Raw genomic sequence first — 14,169 nt, forward strand, 5'->3', positions numbered from 1 at the left:
GATAGTGAGGCAGACCAAATACCTTAAACTCCAAACTGAACTTCAAAATTTTGAATAACTAAAATGGACCTTGGGCAAGCATCCAATAAAAACAACAGGTAAATTAGAAAAGACGTCGTTGTGAATGAAACACACGGAAATTAATGTGACAATTACAAAAATGCGATTTAATCTTAACACAAAAAAAGGAAAGTGGTACACAAACACAAACAATTATTACAGATAGACTAAAAGTAAGACTTAACTACTTACATTACTTGTCCGGGAATTGTAATCCACATAAAAGGTATATGGATACCTGTGTACGGACACACTACACGAAAATTACAATTTTCAATGAACACACTTTAGACTAACGACCTCGGGTAATCGCAGCATCTTCTCTTCGGGTAGATAAGGACGTTCCATTAAAAAAACCAACTTCAAACTGAGTCACGTTGACAACACACTTATGATAGCGCGGCCAGGCACCTCTCCTTGCAACACCTTTGATGGCCAAAACTTCAAAACGTAGAATAATAATTAGCCGCGAATTCGGCTTCCGGCTTCACAAACGAAACTTCTTCTATCTTCAATCTCACATTGAACGAAACTTTCAACACTAGCCGTGGCTTTAAAACAAATAATGGGACGACGGAACTCGCAAGAAGCGAAATAAATTCTTCTACGATACGTAATACTGCATAAACTCTGGCAAAAAAACTGATTTAAATTGGCCGCACTATGGCCCTAAACTTGGAATAAATCTGATTTCAAATCTTCAACGCAACGTAACTCTGCTCTGAACGAAGCAAAAAAAAAACTGATTTAAATTTTCAAAGAAACGTAGTTCCGCGTTGACTGTGGCAAAAAGAGACGCTTTTCTTCTTAACGTCCTATTTACGGCGAAACCCTTCTTACGAAAATCAAAATTATAACAACCAATCATACACAGTTTACAACAAAGACTATCCCCTTAACGTACGTTAATAGACCGAAAAATTCTAAACTTAAATCCACCTGTCAATTAAATTAAGCATTTACATTTGATAACAGTTAAAAACCAAACAAAATTCCCGGAAATTTCTACGTTAAATAAAATAACAATGTAAACACCTTGACCGCTTTCGCGTATGACACAAATAATCCCCATGCCGTTACATAGACCAACAACAAATTAATAAAATTTAATTACAAATGTTAATTACATAAAAATGAGAGCGCCCTTGTCTATCTTAATTAGGATGTCCGAAAATTTCATCCTGCCGGACGAAATAAGCACAGCAATAGATTCGGGATCAAAAGCAAACTCGACAGGACTGGCATAGGCTGCAGTTATAACATGCAGCTGTTTGGGGTACCAGCGTAAGTGCAGAAAATATGCTAACCCCGTATGGATCAAACAAACCTTTAGACACCACATGTAATTTTACGACCAGTGTCAGTATCAAACTAGAAAGGAACTCATTGCATCATTCTACGTCATTCTCCACTTATTAAGATCTTGATCACTTTAAATAAGTTATCCTCAGTGAATGACATCGACTTACGATCCCCTAAATGCAATAATAAATCAAGTTAGATCTTAAGTCCTAATATTTGTTCAGAGCCCCAGTGCCATGTAATTCGAATTTTATTTTGTATGGTGTCTGGTGAAACAAATAAATCACAGCCATGCGACTTCGAGTATTAAAACTGGGAATGCATACTACAATGCATACTTTTGAATCAGTCGTGACCAAATAAGAAACACCAAATATTTTTCCCGATTGGACATGGAAGGTACATATGATCAATTAGAATTAGAAGACAGTCGAGCGGTCACCACATTTACCAGCCATAAAAATTGATCCCGTCACCCGAAATTTTGCAATGTACTTTTGAAGAACTGCTGGTGGAGCGAAAATTACTCGAACTACCTCGATGGCATCATCATGTTTGGGTCCTCGGAAGAAGAACACGACAGAGGCCTAACAAAAGTTATAAACGTAATACAGAATTACGTTCTATTAAAGAAAGAAAAGTGCATTATATTAAATCTAGAAAAATAAATAAAAATAAAACCACAAGAGTATAATGATAGCCCTGTGGCTTTAGGAACAGTTCTCGTCCCACAATCACAAAGAGAGCACTCCCGAACGTGGTAAAGATTTCGGAAGGTATAAAATCGAGCCAGGAACACCCGGTGTTGGTAGCAACAGTCGAAAAGGTCAACAATGAAGCGTGGAAACACACATCAGACTGCTTAAGGCTATCGCCCCCCTTAAAACCAGCACCCATGAAATGCTAAGAACTTGCAACGGTACCCTGGCAATTCGTAGCACTAGATCTCATGGGGCCGCTTCCGAACCAGAATCAAATGCCTGTTACCATCGATTAAGCATTGCCCAGTGGTTTCCAACTTTATCGGGACAATATATTGGAATGGGCTGCTTAACTTCCAGTTTAAATACGAACGCACATATCTTTATCAATTGTAAGTACATATAAATAGTGCACACTCACGCCTAGAAGTGTCGCGATAAGCAAAATTGAATTCAATCTAGTTTGATCGGCGATAGTACTCGTATAATAATGTTGCTCGTGTGTGCAATCAACCTGTTAACAGTGGTACGGGCCGCAAGGATTCTGGGAATTGTCGCGCTTCCATCTTACAGTCATCAAGTGGTATTTCAGCCACTATGGCGAGAGCTATCGATTCGTGGGCATCAGGTGACAACGCTTACGACGGATCCAATCAATGATCCCAAGCTTACAAACCTGACCGAAATCGATTTGCACTTCGCCTACGAGACTTGGAATAAGGATATTATGGTAACCGCGTTAAAATTTCAAGGAAACTCGATTGGACTCATTAATAATTTAATGAAACAAGCATTTGATGTTATTGACGAAGAATTGCGCCACCCGAAGGTTCAAGCACTGATACACGGCGACGATGAGTTTGATCTTGTAATAATCGAGGTGATCGCGTTGCCTTTCCTCCCCTTTGCTGCAAAGTTCAAATGTCCAGTGATTAACATAATATCCTTGGATATGTCATCTCGTTTACATCAATTAATGGGAAATCCGACGCATCCCATATTATATCCGGATGTGTACTATCCTTATGACGAACACTTGACGTTCCGACAAAGGTTGACTAGCGTCATAATCACTTGCTTGATGAACGTGAACGGAATCCACGCTTATTTGGCAGCAAACAGCATGGCGCAAAAGTACTTCGGACCAAATTACCCGTCTCTGGTCGATATCATATATAACGTCAGCATGATTTTTGTGAATACTGACCCGATCCTCCACAGAGTCAGGCCTTTCGTTCCAACTGTCGTTCAGATTGGCGGAGGATCACACTTAAAGCCAGCACGGCTATTGCCCACCGTAAGTAACTTGGCCATAACCGTATTGGACTACGTTACATTTTACAGGATCTGCAAGAACTCCTAGATAACGCCGAATCCGGTTTCATTTACTTTAGTTTGGGTTCGAATGTCAAAAGCAAGGACATACCAATCGATCTAAGAGAAACAATACTTGAAACGTTCGCCGAACTACCTTACATGGTCTTGTGGAAATTCGAAGCGGAGAACCTACCGAATAGACCGAAAAACGTGTTCATATCAAAATGGCTACCTCAACAGGATGTTTTACGTAAGAAACTCGACGACGACCGAATCAGTGCATTTTTTGTTGCAGGGCACCGCAACATAAAACTCTTTGTAACGCAGGGAGGTTTGCAGTCAATGGAAGAAGCAGTTTATAGTGGCGTTCCAATGGTTGTCATGCCGTTCTTCGCCGACCAAGGTTATAATGCTAAGGCGATCGTATACAAGGGGATGGGATTGTCGGTGGACTACGCGAACTTGAAGAAGGAGGAATTTCGGGACAAAGTCCTTGAAGTAATTCGCGAACCGAGGTAGGTACAGTGTTGAGCAGATCAAATCGGTAACGCGTCGTTTTTAAGGTACCGGAATAGAGTGAAGGAGTTGGCCCGATTAGCCTTAGACCAGCCTATGACGGGAATGGAGCGTGCCGTATGGTGGACCGAATACGTTATACGCCACAAGGGTGCTGAACACCTGAACAGTCCGATAAAAGATTTCCCGTGGTATAAATACTTATTGTTAGATGTGCTAGTGGTTTTGGTAGCGAGTCTTATGGTTGTGGTCGGTGGCGTGTACTGTGCACTACGTACTGTTTGGATATATTTTAGGCGGAATCGAAAGGACAAAGAAAAGAAAACGAAATAATGAGAGTTAGCGATCTATATAATTTAAAACGCACTCGATTGCCGTTGTTTCTTTAGCAAAAGATTCAGTATGACCAACAGTGACCATGCGATTAGACAATATGAGACAATTAGTTTTTTTCTAATTTATTACACTTACTCGAGCCTATCCTGACATTACTCTATGTCGGATTTGTATTACCTTTAAACTTTTATTTATGGCTATTTTGGATAGAGACTATTAAAGCATAAATGTTTCTCCACTACAAAGCATCCTCGTAACTTTCAATAGATGGCTCCATCTGTTGTTGGAAGTTAACAACGCAATTTTACCGCGTAGTGGTTGTAGATTGTCCACTTTCATTTTCCTCTTTCTGTCGAGAACCGTATCCAGATACACTTCATTAAATAAAACAACTGACAATGTAAGTTAGAACGCATGGAATTTTAATTGCCATCATCCATATTTATTAAGCAGTAGATCATATATCAAGTTCATCACTCTTTTCAACTTTTGACGTGACATCAGCTTACTTATCATCTTCCGTTGGATGAAGATTCGAAACAGTACACAGTATTTTCGACAGCAAAAAATCATTGGCAATTCAATGCAATGCCTTTTGGTCTCTGTAATGCACCGACAACTTTTCAAAGGCTCATAAATTTTACATTGGAACAGGGCATAAAATAACATGTTAATTAGGCGACACAAGTGTCGCCCAGTGCTGGGATTTTGTCGCCCAGTGACTATGGGTAGTGCCGACATATTTTTTTTTAATGATTGACATTCTAAATGTATGGTAATTTAAAAACTGCTTTAAAAAATAACCTCATGTAAATCTTTTAGAGTATTCTCAAAGAGTTTATCTTATAACGACTTTCCGACGACCAGAAGGAAATCTGCAGTAGGATTAATAGATTATTAAATTCTAAAAATCCTACTGAGCTTGTGAACGCAGTTCGTGCAGACGTTGAAGGCCTGTTTGGTAAAGACAAAGTATCAGATTTCACTGATGACGTTGTAGGGTTGTTTGCAACTGAACAACTCCCTGCTTCTTCTAGTATTACATCATCTACTGGAAAGTTGTGCCACTTTCTAAAGGTATCTCAACCTCACTCAATCTTAAGAAAGTTGGTGCAGTCGTATATTTCTCTGACACCGCACAGTGCAGGTCCTGAAAGGGCAGTGTCAGTACATACGACTTTAAAATCAAACAAACAATCTGGCCTGTCACGAGAAGCTCTCAACTCTAGAATGCGCATCGCTCTTAATGGAGTTGGTCTGCTCAAATAACATGAGAAAAAAATAAAACCGAAATCGACATATTTCGGTTTATCTAGCATATCTTCGGAAGTAATCGGATTGCATGATAATAACTGTTTAATTGCTTAACTTTTCCCTAATTTGGTCATCGTCGTATCTTTTATGGTTTCGGAGATCCCCATGATAACCATAACATCCTTAATATAAAGTGCAAAAAAGACGAAGGTAATTAACAACCGTATGAAAGACGCTGAATGGGACCAACTAACTGAGGGGTGTAATGCAATCGGTGACTAATCCATCTTGAAGAACAAACCATGAGATCAACGGTCGAGAATGAGTAAGAATATTTTCGCTTTTGATTGACTGTGTAGGTATGTGAGGTTATGTTTGGTGGTTTAGCGTTAAACGGTCGTCCTCCGCTGTTTAATTAAACCTCCAATTTAAACAGAGTTTAACGTTAAACCGTAACGGTGTAATTCATTAAACTATGATTATTTTATAGTTTTAAACTCTAAAGTAATTTACTCGGTTTAATCCATGGTTGAACAACCGACCAGTTTACCACTCTATACTCAACTTTGAAATCTGAATTGTCCTTGTTTCGTACTGCTTTGTGTTTCCATTCCTGCCCTTTTTGCATCAAAAGTACACACGAAGCCTTTAATTTGGAGTTATAATTTAATAGTACCGTTTCAAGAGGAACTATAATTTACCTTAAATCCTTTGTAAGAGATTCAGAAGTTCTCATATAAAGGAATGTTACACAAGGAAATTGATGATGTAAATTATAACAGATTCTCTCGACCTGTGCCGAATGGAGAAAGAATAATTGTAGCTTTACGTGCCAAGTTTAATGCGCCCTTTCTCTTTGTTTCCTGGAAAAAAGCACGGGATATCGCGCAAAGTAGATGTCAATAGGTTTGTAATTAAGGACTGTATAAAAACTCTGGAAATGAGCAAGTTATAGGTAGTTATTATGTGTTTGTTCCTGAATATGAAATAACGCAAGGGCCAGCTAGCCTCCGTGGGATTGTCGTTTAGAATACATATTTGATAACACATTCAAGGATGAAAAGGATTAAAGGGTTATCGAAGCAGTCTCGTCAGCTAATAACGAGAACAAATTCTGAGTTGTCTTATGATACGGTATTTACGCCATCTGTTGCATGCATATTTTAAAATTTCCTCCATCGATGTTTGGTTATAAACGTACAGATGCTACGTAGAACAAATTAGTCGTTATCATCCATTCGCCGATTTATGATCGAGTATTATTATGGCAAATAATGGACAAACACGATACTTTGAAGGACTGAGAAGATATGCAAGATTATCGGGGTTAATATTAACGAAGGAAGTAAACCATCGTGTTAGTATCACGTCGTACACCTTTTTGTTAGGGGTTTATGCGTATTGCGCTCTATACTTCGCCCGAAAGTGGAGTTTAGACAATGACATCAAAGACCTCATTTACGCCGCTGGAATTGCAAATTGTATATTGGAGCATTTCTTTTCTATACTCACAAATATTTTTAAGGTGCTCCACGTAGTACTATAATGAGAATATATAGATCAAAACTCGCCGATCTCTTAGTTTCGTTGGAAAAATCAGCACACAACGCGTACAGAGCTACCGACCTTTCCAGAGAAATTGAAAAAAGGACATCAAAAGTGGTACGTGTTAGTTTTTATTGATTCTATGCAATATCAAAGTGTTTAAGGGTTACATTATCTTTCCTCTAGTCGCTATCTGTTTAACAGTAACCATACTCCCTTGGTATTTGCAACACTCGCATGAAACCCTACCATTTGGTACTATGCCTGGATGGGCGTTAAATTACAGCTTTACGGGCTGTTTAGTTTTGCAACTCACGGTAATCGCATTCTTATGTTTCGAATACGTGGTAATGGACACCATCAAGTTAAGCATCATGATACAATTGAAACTTCACTTTAAATATCTTAAGTTGAACGTTCAAGAGCTTATTGCAAACGCAAAGGAAGAATTTTGCATGGAGAACCGATTGGAAAGGTGGTTGATCTGTCAACGTGATATACCTTTCGTATACTTTCAAAAGCAATTGAAAAAAGTTGTTGAACATTATAATTTCATCGTCGAAGTTGCAAGCGAAACTGAATTGATATTTAACAAATGTGTGCTGGCCAGTTTTATTAACATGTCGTTTTTTGCTTGTCTCGCAATGTTGCGTATATCAAACGTAAGTAACCTAACATAGGGGCCAAACTCTGCTTAAATAAAGTTTTTCGACAGATGCAGCAATTTGGCACCGAACATTTACAACTTTTGTACTATATCATTGGACCTTTGGCACTGTTTTTCGTAGACTGCTATTTTACACAGGAGGTGATTACGGAGAATGAAGCTTTCGCTTATTCATTTTACGAAATTGATTTTATCGAAACCAACTTGGCATTCCAAACATGTTTAGTTTTATGTATAGCAAGAGCTCAGAGGTCAGTTTCATTCACGATTGGAAAATTTGCACCGCTTACGATGGTTGCAGCAGTTACAGTAAGTGGTGAACGTAAGTTGAGATCCTTCCTAAGTACTTTAATATTGTTCTCAGATCCTAAAAGCGTCGTTTTCTTACTACACCCTGTTGGAAAGCCGCCAAGAGAATTAGACATTCATATGTCTTGGGGATGATTCAATAGTCCGTTTTTAAATAGCACAGACAATTGAAATTTAAAATCACGTCAGATTTTAGTAAGTATGTTGAGAATTGACCCTACCCCAACGTGCAATAATATTTCGGAAATAAAAATCTCAACCGTGTTTAAAAAAGTTGAATTTACAATTAATCAAATATTGCTAATACCATTAAAATCCGTCGCACTGTGATTTCTTGATGTAATGTCGGTAATATTTGAATACTTCAAAATATGCAAGTGTATGGACAAATAATTTGTGTAACTAGTTTATAGGAAATCGCTTTTTTCTTTGCGAAATGTATTAACTGTTTCATGTAATTATATGGTTTAATCTACTATAATTGTTTCATTTATGTATGTGTATGTATGTAAGTGTTACCTCCAACCGTTAAAATCAGTGTTAAAATAATCGTGACATTTAATGAAGTGTGCCAACAGACACCTTCCACATGGTTTTGAATGGTTACCTCCGAAATGTTCGCCACACCGGAAAGCATGTTTTCACGCGCTGTCGCACTTCCTTCTGTGAGAGCTTCGGAATAATGCAATGATCTCATTTGGAATAATGTACAAATTCTGCAAAATATTTTGGGATGCAAAGTGACCACAAGCATCGTTTAATGAAAGTCCAGTTGTATCGATTAAAGTTATATAAAGACTATGCCGAATTTTGGATACCGTTTCGCTTTCAAATGTTTTAGGTTTTTCAGCCTACTAGGTAATGATCTTACTTTTCGATTGAAGTTATTCAAATTCCCTTATAGCAATTTTAGTTTCTTGACCCTAATCACCTGTGCTTTTAACCCGAATTTATATTTTTATAATAGCGCGAAACCCCAAGGGCTTGGTCCACTATCCAGGCCCAAACTTCGGTCCAGCATCCAAGGGCGTGACCTTGGGACTAAATTCCAAGACCGTGTTACAGGTCAATCTTTACTTTATTTTTGTATTATTTATTTTGATTTTTAGGTTAGGAATTTGTTTATTTTATTTTGAATTTCATATCATAGGCGTACTCATTTCATTAAATCTCTTCTTTTGATTTCTTCGCTTCTTTCGATTATTGCCCTCTTCTTACGATTGTCTCTTCCTTTTCACGTTCTAAACACTTCTTATTTCATTACTGTTTTCACTATTCTAATATTCTAAGCTTATGTGTAATACATTTTATTCAATGTTACGCCTCTGATTCGTTTTCAGGGCCATCTGTTGGTATTTCGTCTAAACTACGCTATTCTTTCCCGCTCTTTTCAAAAATCTATTCTTCTATTTCCCGCTAACTTTTATGTTCCTTAATTATTGGTATTACTGTTCGTTTTTTTTTCAAAATCTTCTACGTTTCGTTTTCCATTTTCGATTATTGTCAATTTTGTCGTGTACTATAGTAGTGAGGTGCGAAGTTTTTATAGCCGCATTTATCCAAAAATTTTAGGATTATTACCCTCTTGAAATTCACCCTACTCAACAAAGGGATTTAGTATTCATCCTTATAAACCCTATTTTGGGGATCAAGAATAGAGGAGAGGCACACTTGTGTTTCCGAGTTTTCATATACAACCAATATATATTTTTTATCTCTTGCTCGCCGGATTTCAACCCCTTTTGATCCAAGCGTTCATTTGCTACCACCAAGTTAATTAAGCACACAAAATATTATATTGTCTCTACGTTTAAGGCCCACACCATCTCGTAAGAAGCCTTTTCGTGATAGTTTTACTTTGTAATTTTGGGTCTTTGTTTTAGGGCCTTGTATTTTTACTTCTTATTTGTTATACCTGTACCGTACTTCGAACTCTTCGTCTTCAGTCTTCAGTCGTCCGTCTTTAGTCTTCAGTCGTCCGTCGTCAGTCTTCAGTCTTCGTCGTCCGTCTTCAGTCTTCTATCGATACCCCTCAAAGTTCTTTTCCATTTGCTCCCTTCTACCCTCCTCTCTGTCCTTATTTTCCCCATATTTAGCCACTGGTCTACTCACCGAGTCTGCCGAACAACCGCTGGACAACTTCAGGAGCCAGGAACAATAGCTAAGCAACCTCCAACCTTTATTCATTTATGATTGCCCGTTAAGTTTATTTATAAAAAACCATTACATTAATTCAGTCATTTTACCATCCGTTTTATTAATTTTTAGTCAATTTTTGTGTCTTACTGTGAGACGAGATCTCGTACCGTGATTTTATTGCTTAATTCTCTGTTATCACTGCCATTTCTCATTCACCATCGTTCGCCCTACAATAAATAATATTCCTGTTTCGCTACTTTCCTCTATTTTGTCCTCGTTATTCGTCTTGCATTTCCAGATCACCAGGAGCAGGTTTCTAGTTTTGCTGTACGGCTCAATTTAACGAAAATTCTAAATTCTACGAGCAGTTTTTTTCGAGTATCGTGGAACCAGCCATACCACCGAGAGCAGCTGGAGCCGTAACGCTGGATTCTTTCTTTTCTTCTAAATTTTCTTCGTCACAACCGTAACCTTAGGAAATTCCAGGATCATGACCTTGGGATTCCCTAAAGCCTGACGTTATTGTAATCTGCGAAATGAGTGCATACAAAGCAAAACCAAAGCGTACCATAAGTAAACAAGATGATGAGAGAAAGATGATGTATTGCAAAACCTAGGCTATTGTTAATGCAACGTCGTCGTTCCTACCCTTAAAGAAGGACTTCAGAAATTCGTTGTCGACGTCGCTAACATTACCGGGCGGTAATCTGACTATAATCATGAGTGATAGCGAAGATGGGGGGGGGGGGCTCCACCTCTATTCTGTATGGGCTACTTATCCGTAGGAATGTATCCACCGCCTCCTAATCATTAGGATGATCAGAAAAGTATTCTCGAGTTCCTGGCGATGGACCCTCTACAGTTCGCGCCGACTAATTTAGATGTCGAGTTGGAAATAATACTTATGGTGTATTGTTTTTATTCCTTATAGCCAAATTGCAAAGTTTCAAAGTTTTCAACCCTTCGCCGATTAGAGTAACTTATTCTGTACTATTTGCTTTTCGGTCTACTTATTACATTATAACACTTATCTCTAGCTACCGTCCTATCGTTATATACATAAACAGAGTCTTTACTATTGCTAAGTGTTTGTTTACAATGAAGACTTCCATACCACTTACGTATACGTACGTAAAAATTACGTTCATTGTTAACACCTTCGTATGTTTCTATACAGTTCAACTTTGCGAAATTTTTAAGTGTTATGTATTTCTTACGTATACGTTCATTGTAAACAAGCACTAAGCATCATATCTTTCATCGAATCAAAGTTTATAATACGCGAGTTTATATAGTTTAATCCTTTAAGGTAATGCCCTTCACCTTACACACTGATTTAATTGTCTGGTCACTGATGAAAAACACATTATAGCTGTAGTTCTTTGGTCCAGCACTAACAAACTTCCTTTACCGTACGCCTTCATTTCGTCGGTGATCTCGCCGAGGATATCTTCCCCAACCGAATTCCAGTCGCCGGGTTTCGCCACAAATATTATACTGTCGTAGTAAAGGATGCGACAGTCCAACTTCTCCAAATAACTACAGCGCTCTAAACGTGCGTGAGCTGTAGTGTTCGCGCCTATGGGCACATTAATAGTCTTTAGGGACTCACACTCACCCTCAGGTCTATTCCAATTTACAACTACCGCATCATCATTAATAGGTATAACGGATTGTACCTGAACCAGAGGATTTGTAAACAGTTTCAAAAAGTCCTTTGATTCAGATACAATACTGGACTGGAACAAATGAAATGTTCTTGCAAGCTAAAGTCCCTACGTAAAGTGTCGGATGGCCTATATGATATTTACCAGTTTTATTTACATAAGGGTATAACGAGCACAAGTGGTAAACATGATCTTCTCACTAATGCCGTCACACTTATGATAAAGTTTGCTGGCATTACTGCGACCATCGTAAAACGTTTGTCGCGGATTTAGGGGTTCTCGTTACGGACAAACATTGATGTATTTATATCAAGTTTGGGGTAAATATTGGGTTGATTGGGGCTGTATGGTTACTCGTTCAGAATGAAAATCTGTTTCCTTTTAGCAATTGCTTCTAATTGCTAGGCAACAGATTTTCATTACCTAAACAACCCAAATTTACTCGGTAAAATACAAACCTCTTCTGCAATTATAAGTGAACATAGTACTCGATGTTGGCGCTATATTTTAATGTAAAGAAAAAACATTTAGATAAGAACTATAAAAAATGAGTACCAAGGTAATTGTGCACAAAATGGAAATCAGTGGCGTTGTGACACGTTAAAAGGTAGGTAGTCACTTTCACACACATAAAATAAATTTAAAAAAGTGTAACGTTAAAGCATAATAAAGATTAGACTTGTATTGGAACAATTTTAGTCATTTCATTTGATCATGTTCCGTAAATTGCCGTACTGAAAGACACTATACATTTTAAGAGCAATTTTAATCTAAAACCTTGTAGTTTTGTACGGAAAACACGGAAACGGGCCATTATTTTAACATTAGCTGTACGCAGCATTTTCCTAATTACTTTCATTGGTCCCACTACTCACGGTTAATTACTTAAAAATTAGCGTTCGGTTGACAGGCTTGAGGAATATATTTAAATCCACTGCACACTTTATACATATTTTCAAACTAATTAAGAAGGTGCGCTGTCAAATAAATAACAATAACCACCAATTACCAACCCGCTTAAAATAAAGTTCCGTGTCTGAAAGCTTCTAACGCTTTGATTGCCTTGGAACTTGATTCAAATGCAAGAACGTGTACCGGTTAACAGTATATTAACCGTCATCAAATTAGAAATTAGAGCTATTTTGCACGATGCTGTACGTACAGACGAGCAAACCAGTACATTATCACTTAAAATTAATTCAGCGATCGTTACGTGCCGACTACGTTTATAAATTGTTCAAGATTACGATTTGGTAGTTAATCTTGTTGACTAATCGCTCGGTGAAAATGCAATAACTTTTACAAGGTATACGGTACAGAAAAATATCTTCATTTCAAAAATTCTTTGAATTCAAATGTACTCACGTTTTCCGTGTATGCGCGTCTAAGTTATACATCACAAGTGAAAGGTGCCACACAAAATAGTGGAAAACCAATGCAGTACTGATAATATCCGACAAGACATTGACTGATCTTATGGACTCAACAACCATCGCTGAATGGCGAAATCTTGACACTCTTTATCTGATAAACTACCCTGAACATTGTGACAATAATTGGACTACTAAGTAAGTTTAAAAGATGTTAACTACTTTAAATGTGTTTTAGGTTGATATAAATACTTCGCTTTTATGTTTTCATGGCAATTTATTGGATTCCGCATTTAAACGGAGTTTATATCTAAATTCCACGTAGCTGTAATGGGGTGAGACACAGACGCTTGTCTTCCACATTCTATTGTAGGAAACACTGGTTATCACATAGTATTGTTTTGATATAATAGTCTGATGAACTGCAAGTTTAGACCGCCCCCCTCCCCCTAGAACTGTGCAGTATGCACACACTCAAAATTGCTATGTCTCCGCAAGATTCGTCAGCAACAAAATGCGGATACCTGCATTTTGCTGGACATGACCTGCCTCATTATTACAATACAGGGTATGTTCAGGGTTTGCGTTCATGGTTTGAGTTCACGTGCCCCCCTTTGGCCTGCCTCATATTTGCATATAATATAGGGTTTCCAACAAAATAATTATTTAGAAGTGACTAATAATCATTGCATTGAACCGATATTTAAAATTAAAATCATTATACATTTGGCAATTGTGCAAAATAATATAGCAGTAAAATACCATTGCAAACAAATCCAATAAATATATTACGCCCCCACATAAAACAAACAGAACCCTCGATTCATCGCACAAGCCGATCTCAATAATCGTAACTGACTTTTGAAATCACTTTCCTGCTAATCATTAAGATATAAAATGCTTGTGGAAAGTTCCACAGCAGACTAACTACGTACACAAAACCTACAAGATACCTGTGGAAAGTTCCACTCTATCGAACTAAGCAA

General features: G+C 37.8%; 1 protein-coding gene across 6 annotated transcripts; it reads left to right on the forward strand.

The window, feature by feature from the left end:
* Nucleotides 1-2,537: 2,537 nt before the first annotated feature.
* Nucleotides 2,538-10,014, forward strand: LOC116169888 (UDP-glucuronosyltransferase 2B1-like). 6 transcript variants are annotated; one of them, XM_031486080.1, is made up of 10 exons: nucleotides 2,538-3,360; nucleotides 3,408-3,895; nucleotides 3,944-5,002; nucleotides 5,055-6,392; nucleotides 6,442-6,967; nucleotides 7,012-7,148; nucleotides 7,196-7,693; nucleotides 7,747-8,007; nucleotides 8,063-8,202; nucleotides 9,891-10,014. In XM_031486080.1, exons 1-3 carry the CDS (start codon nucleotides 2,554-2,556, stop codon nucleotides 4,227-4,229), a joined length of 1,581 nt encoding a protein of 526 aa, XP_031341940.1. In that variant the 5' UTR covers nucleotides 2,538-2,553; the 3' UTR covers nucleotides 4,230-5,002; nucleotides 5,055-6,392; nucleotides 6,442-6,967; nucleotides 7,012-7,148; nucleotides 7,196-7,693; nucleotides 7,747-8,007; nucleotides 8,063-8,202; nucleotides 9,891-10,014. The 6 variants fall into 6 exon arrangements, with proteins under 6 accessions (XP_031341940.1, XP_031341939.1, XP_031341938.1 ...); XM_031486079.1 differs by lacking the exon at nucleotides 9,891-10,014 and having other exon boundaries at nucleotides 5,055-5,811; nucleotides 6,269-6,392; nucleotides 8,063-8,388; XM_031486078.1 differs by lacking the exon at nucleotides 9,891-10,014 and having other exon boundaries at nucleotides 3,944-4,632; nucleotides 4,686-5,002; nucleotides 8,063-8,388.
* Nucleotides 10,015-14,169: the final 4,155 nt, after the last annotated feature.

The sequence above is a fragment of the Photinus pyralis genome, unplaced genomic scaffold (assembly GCF_008802855.1).
Source record: "Photinus pyralis isolate 1611_PpyrPB1 unplaced genomic scaffold, Ppyr1.3 Ppyr1.4_LG4, whole genome shotgun sequence".
In the NCBI taxonomy this organism is placed as follows: Eukaryota; Metazoa; Arthropoda; class Insecta; order Coleoptera; family Lampyridae; genus Photinus; species Photinus pyralis.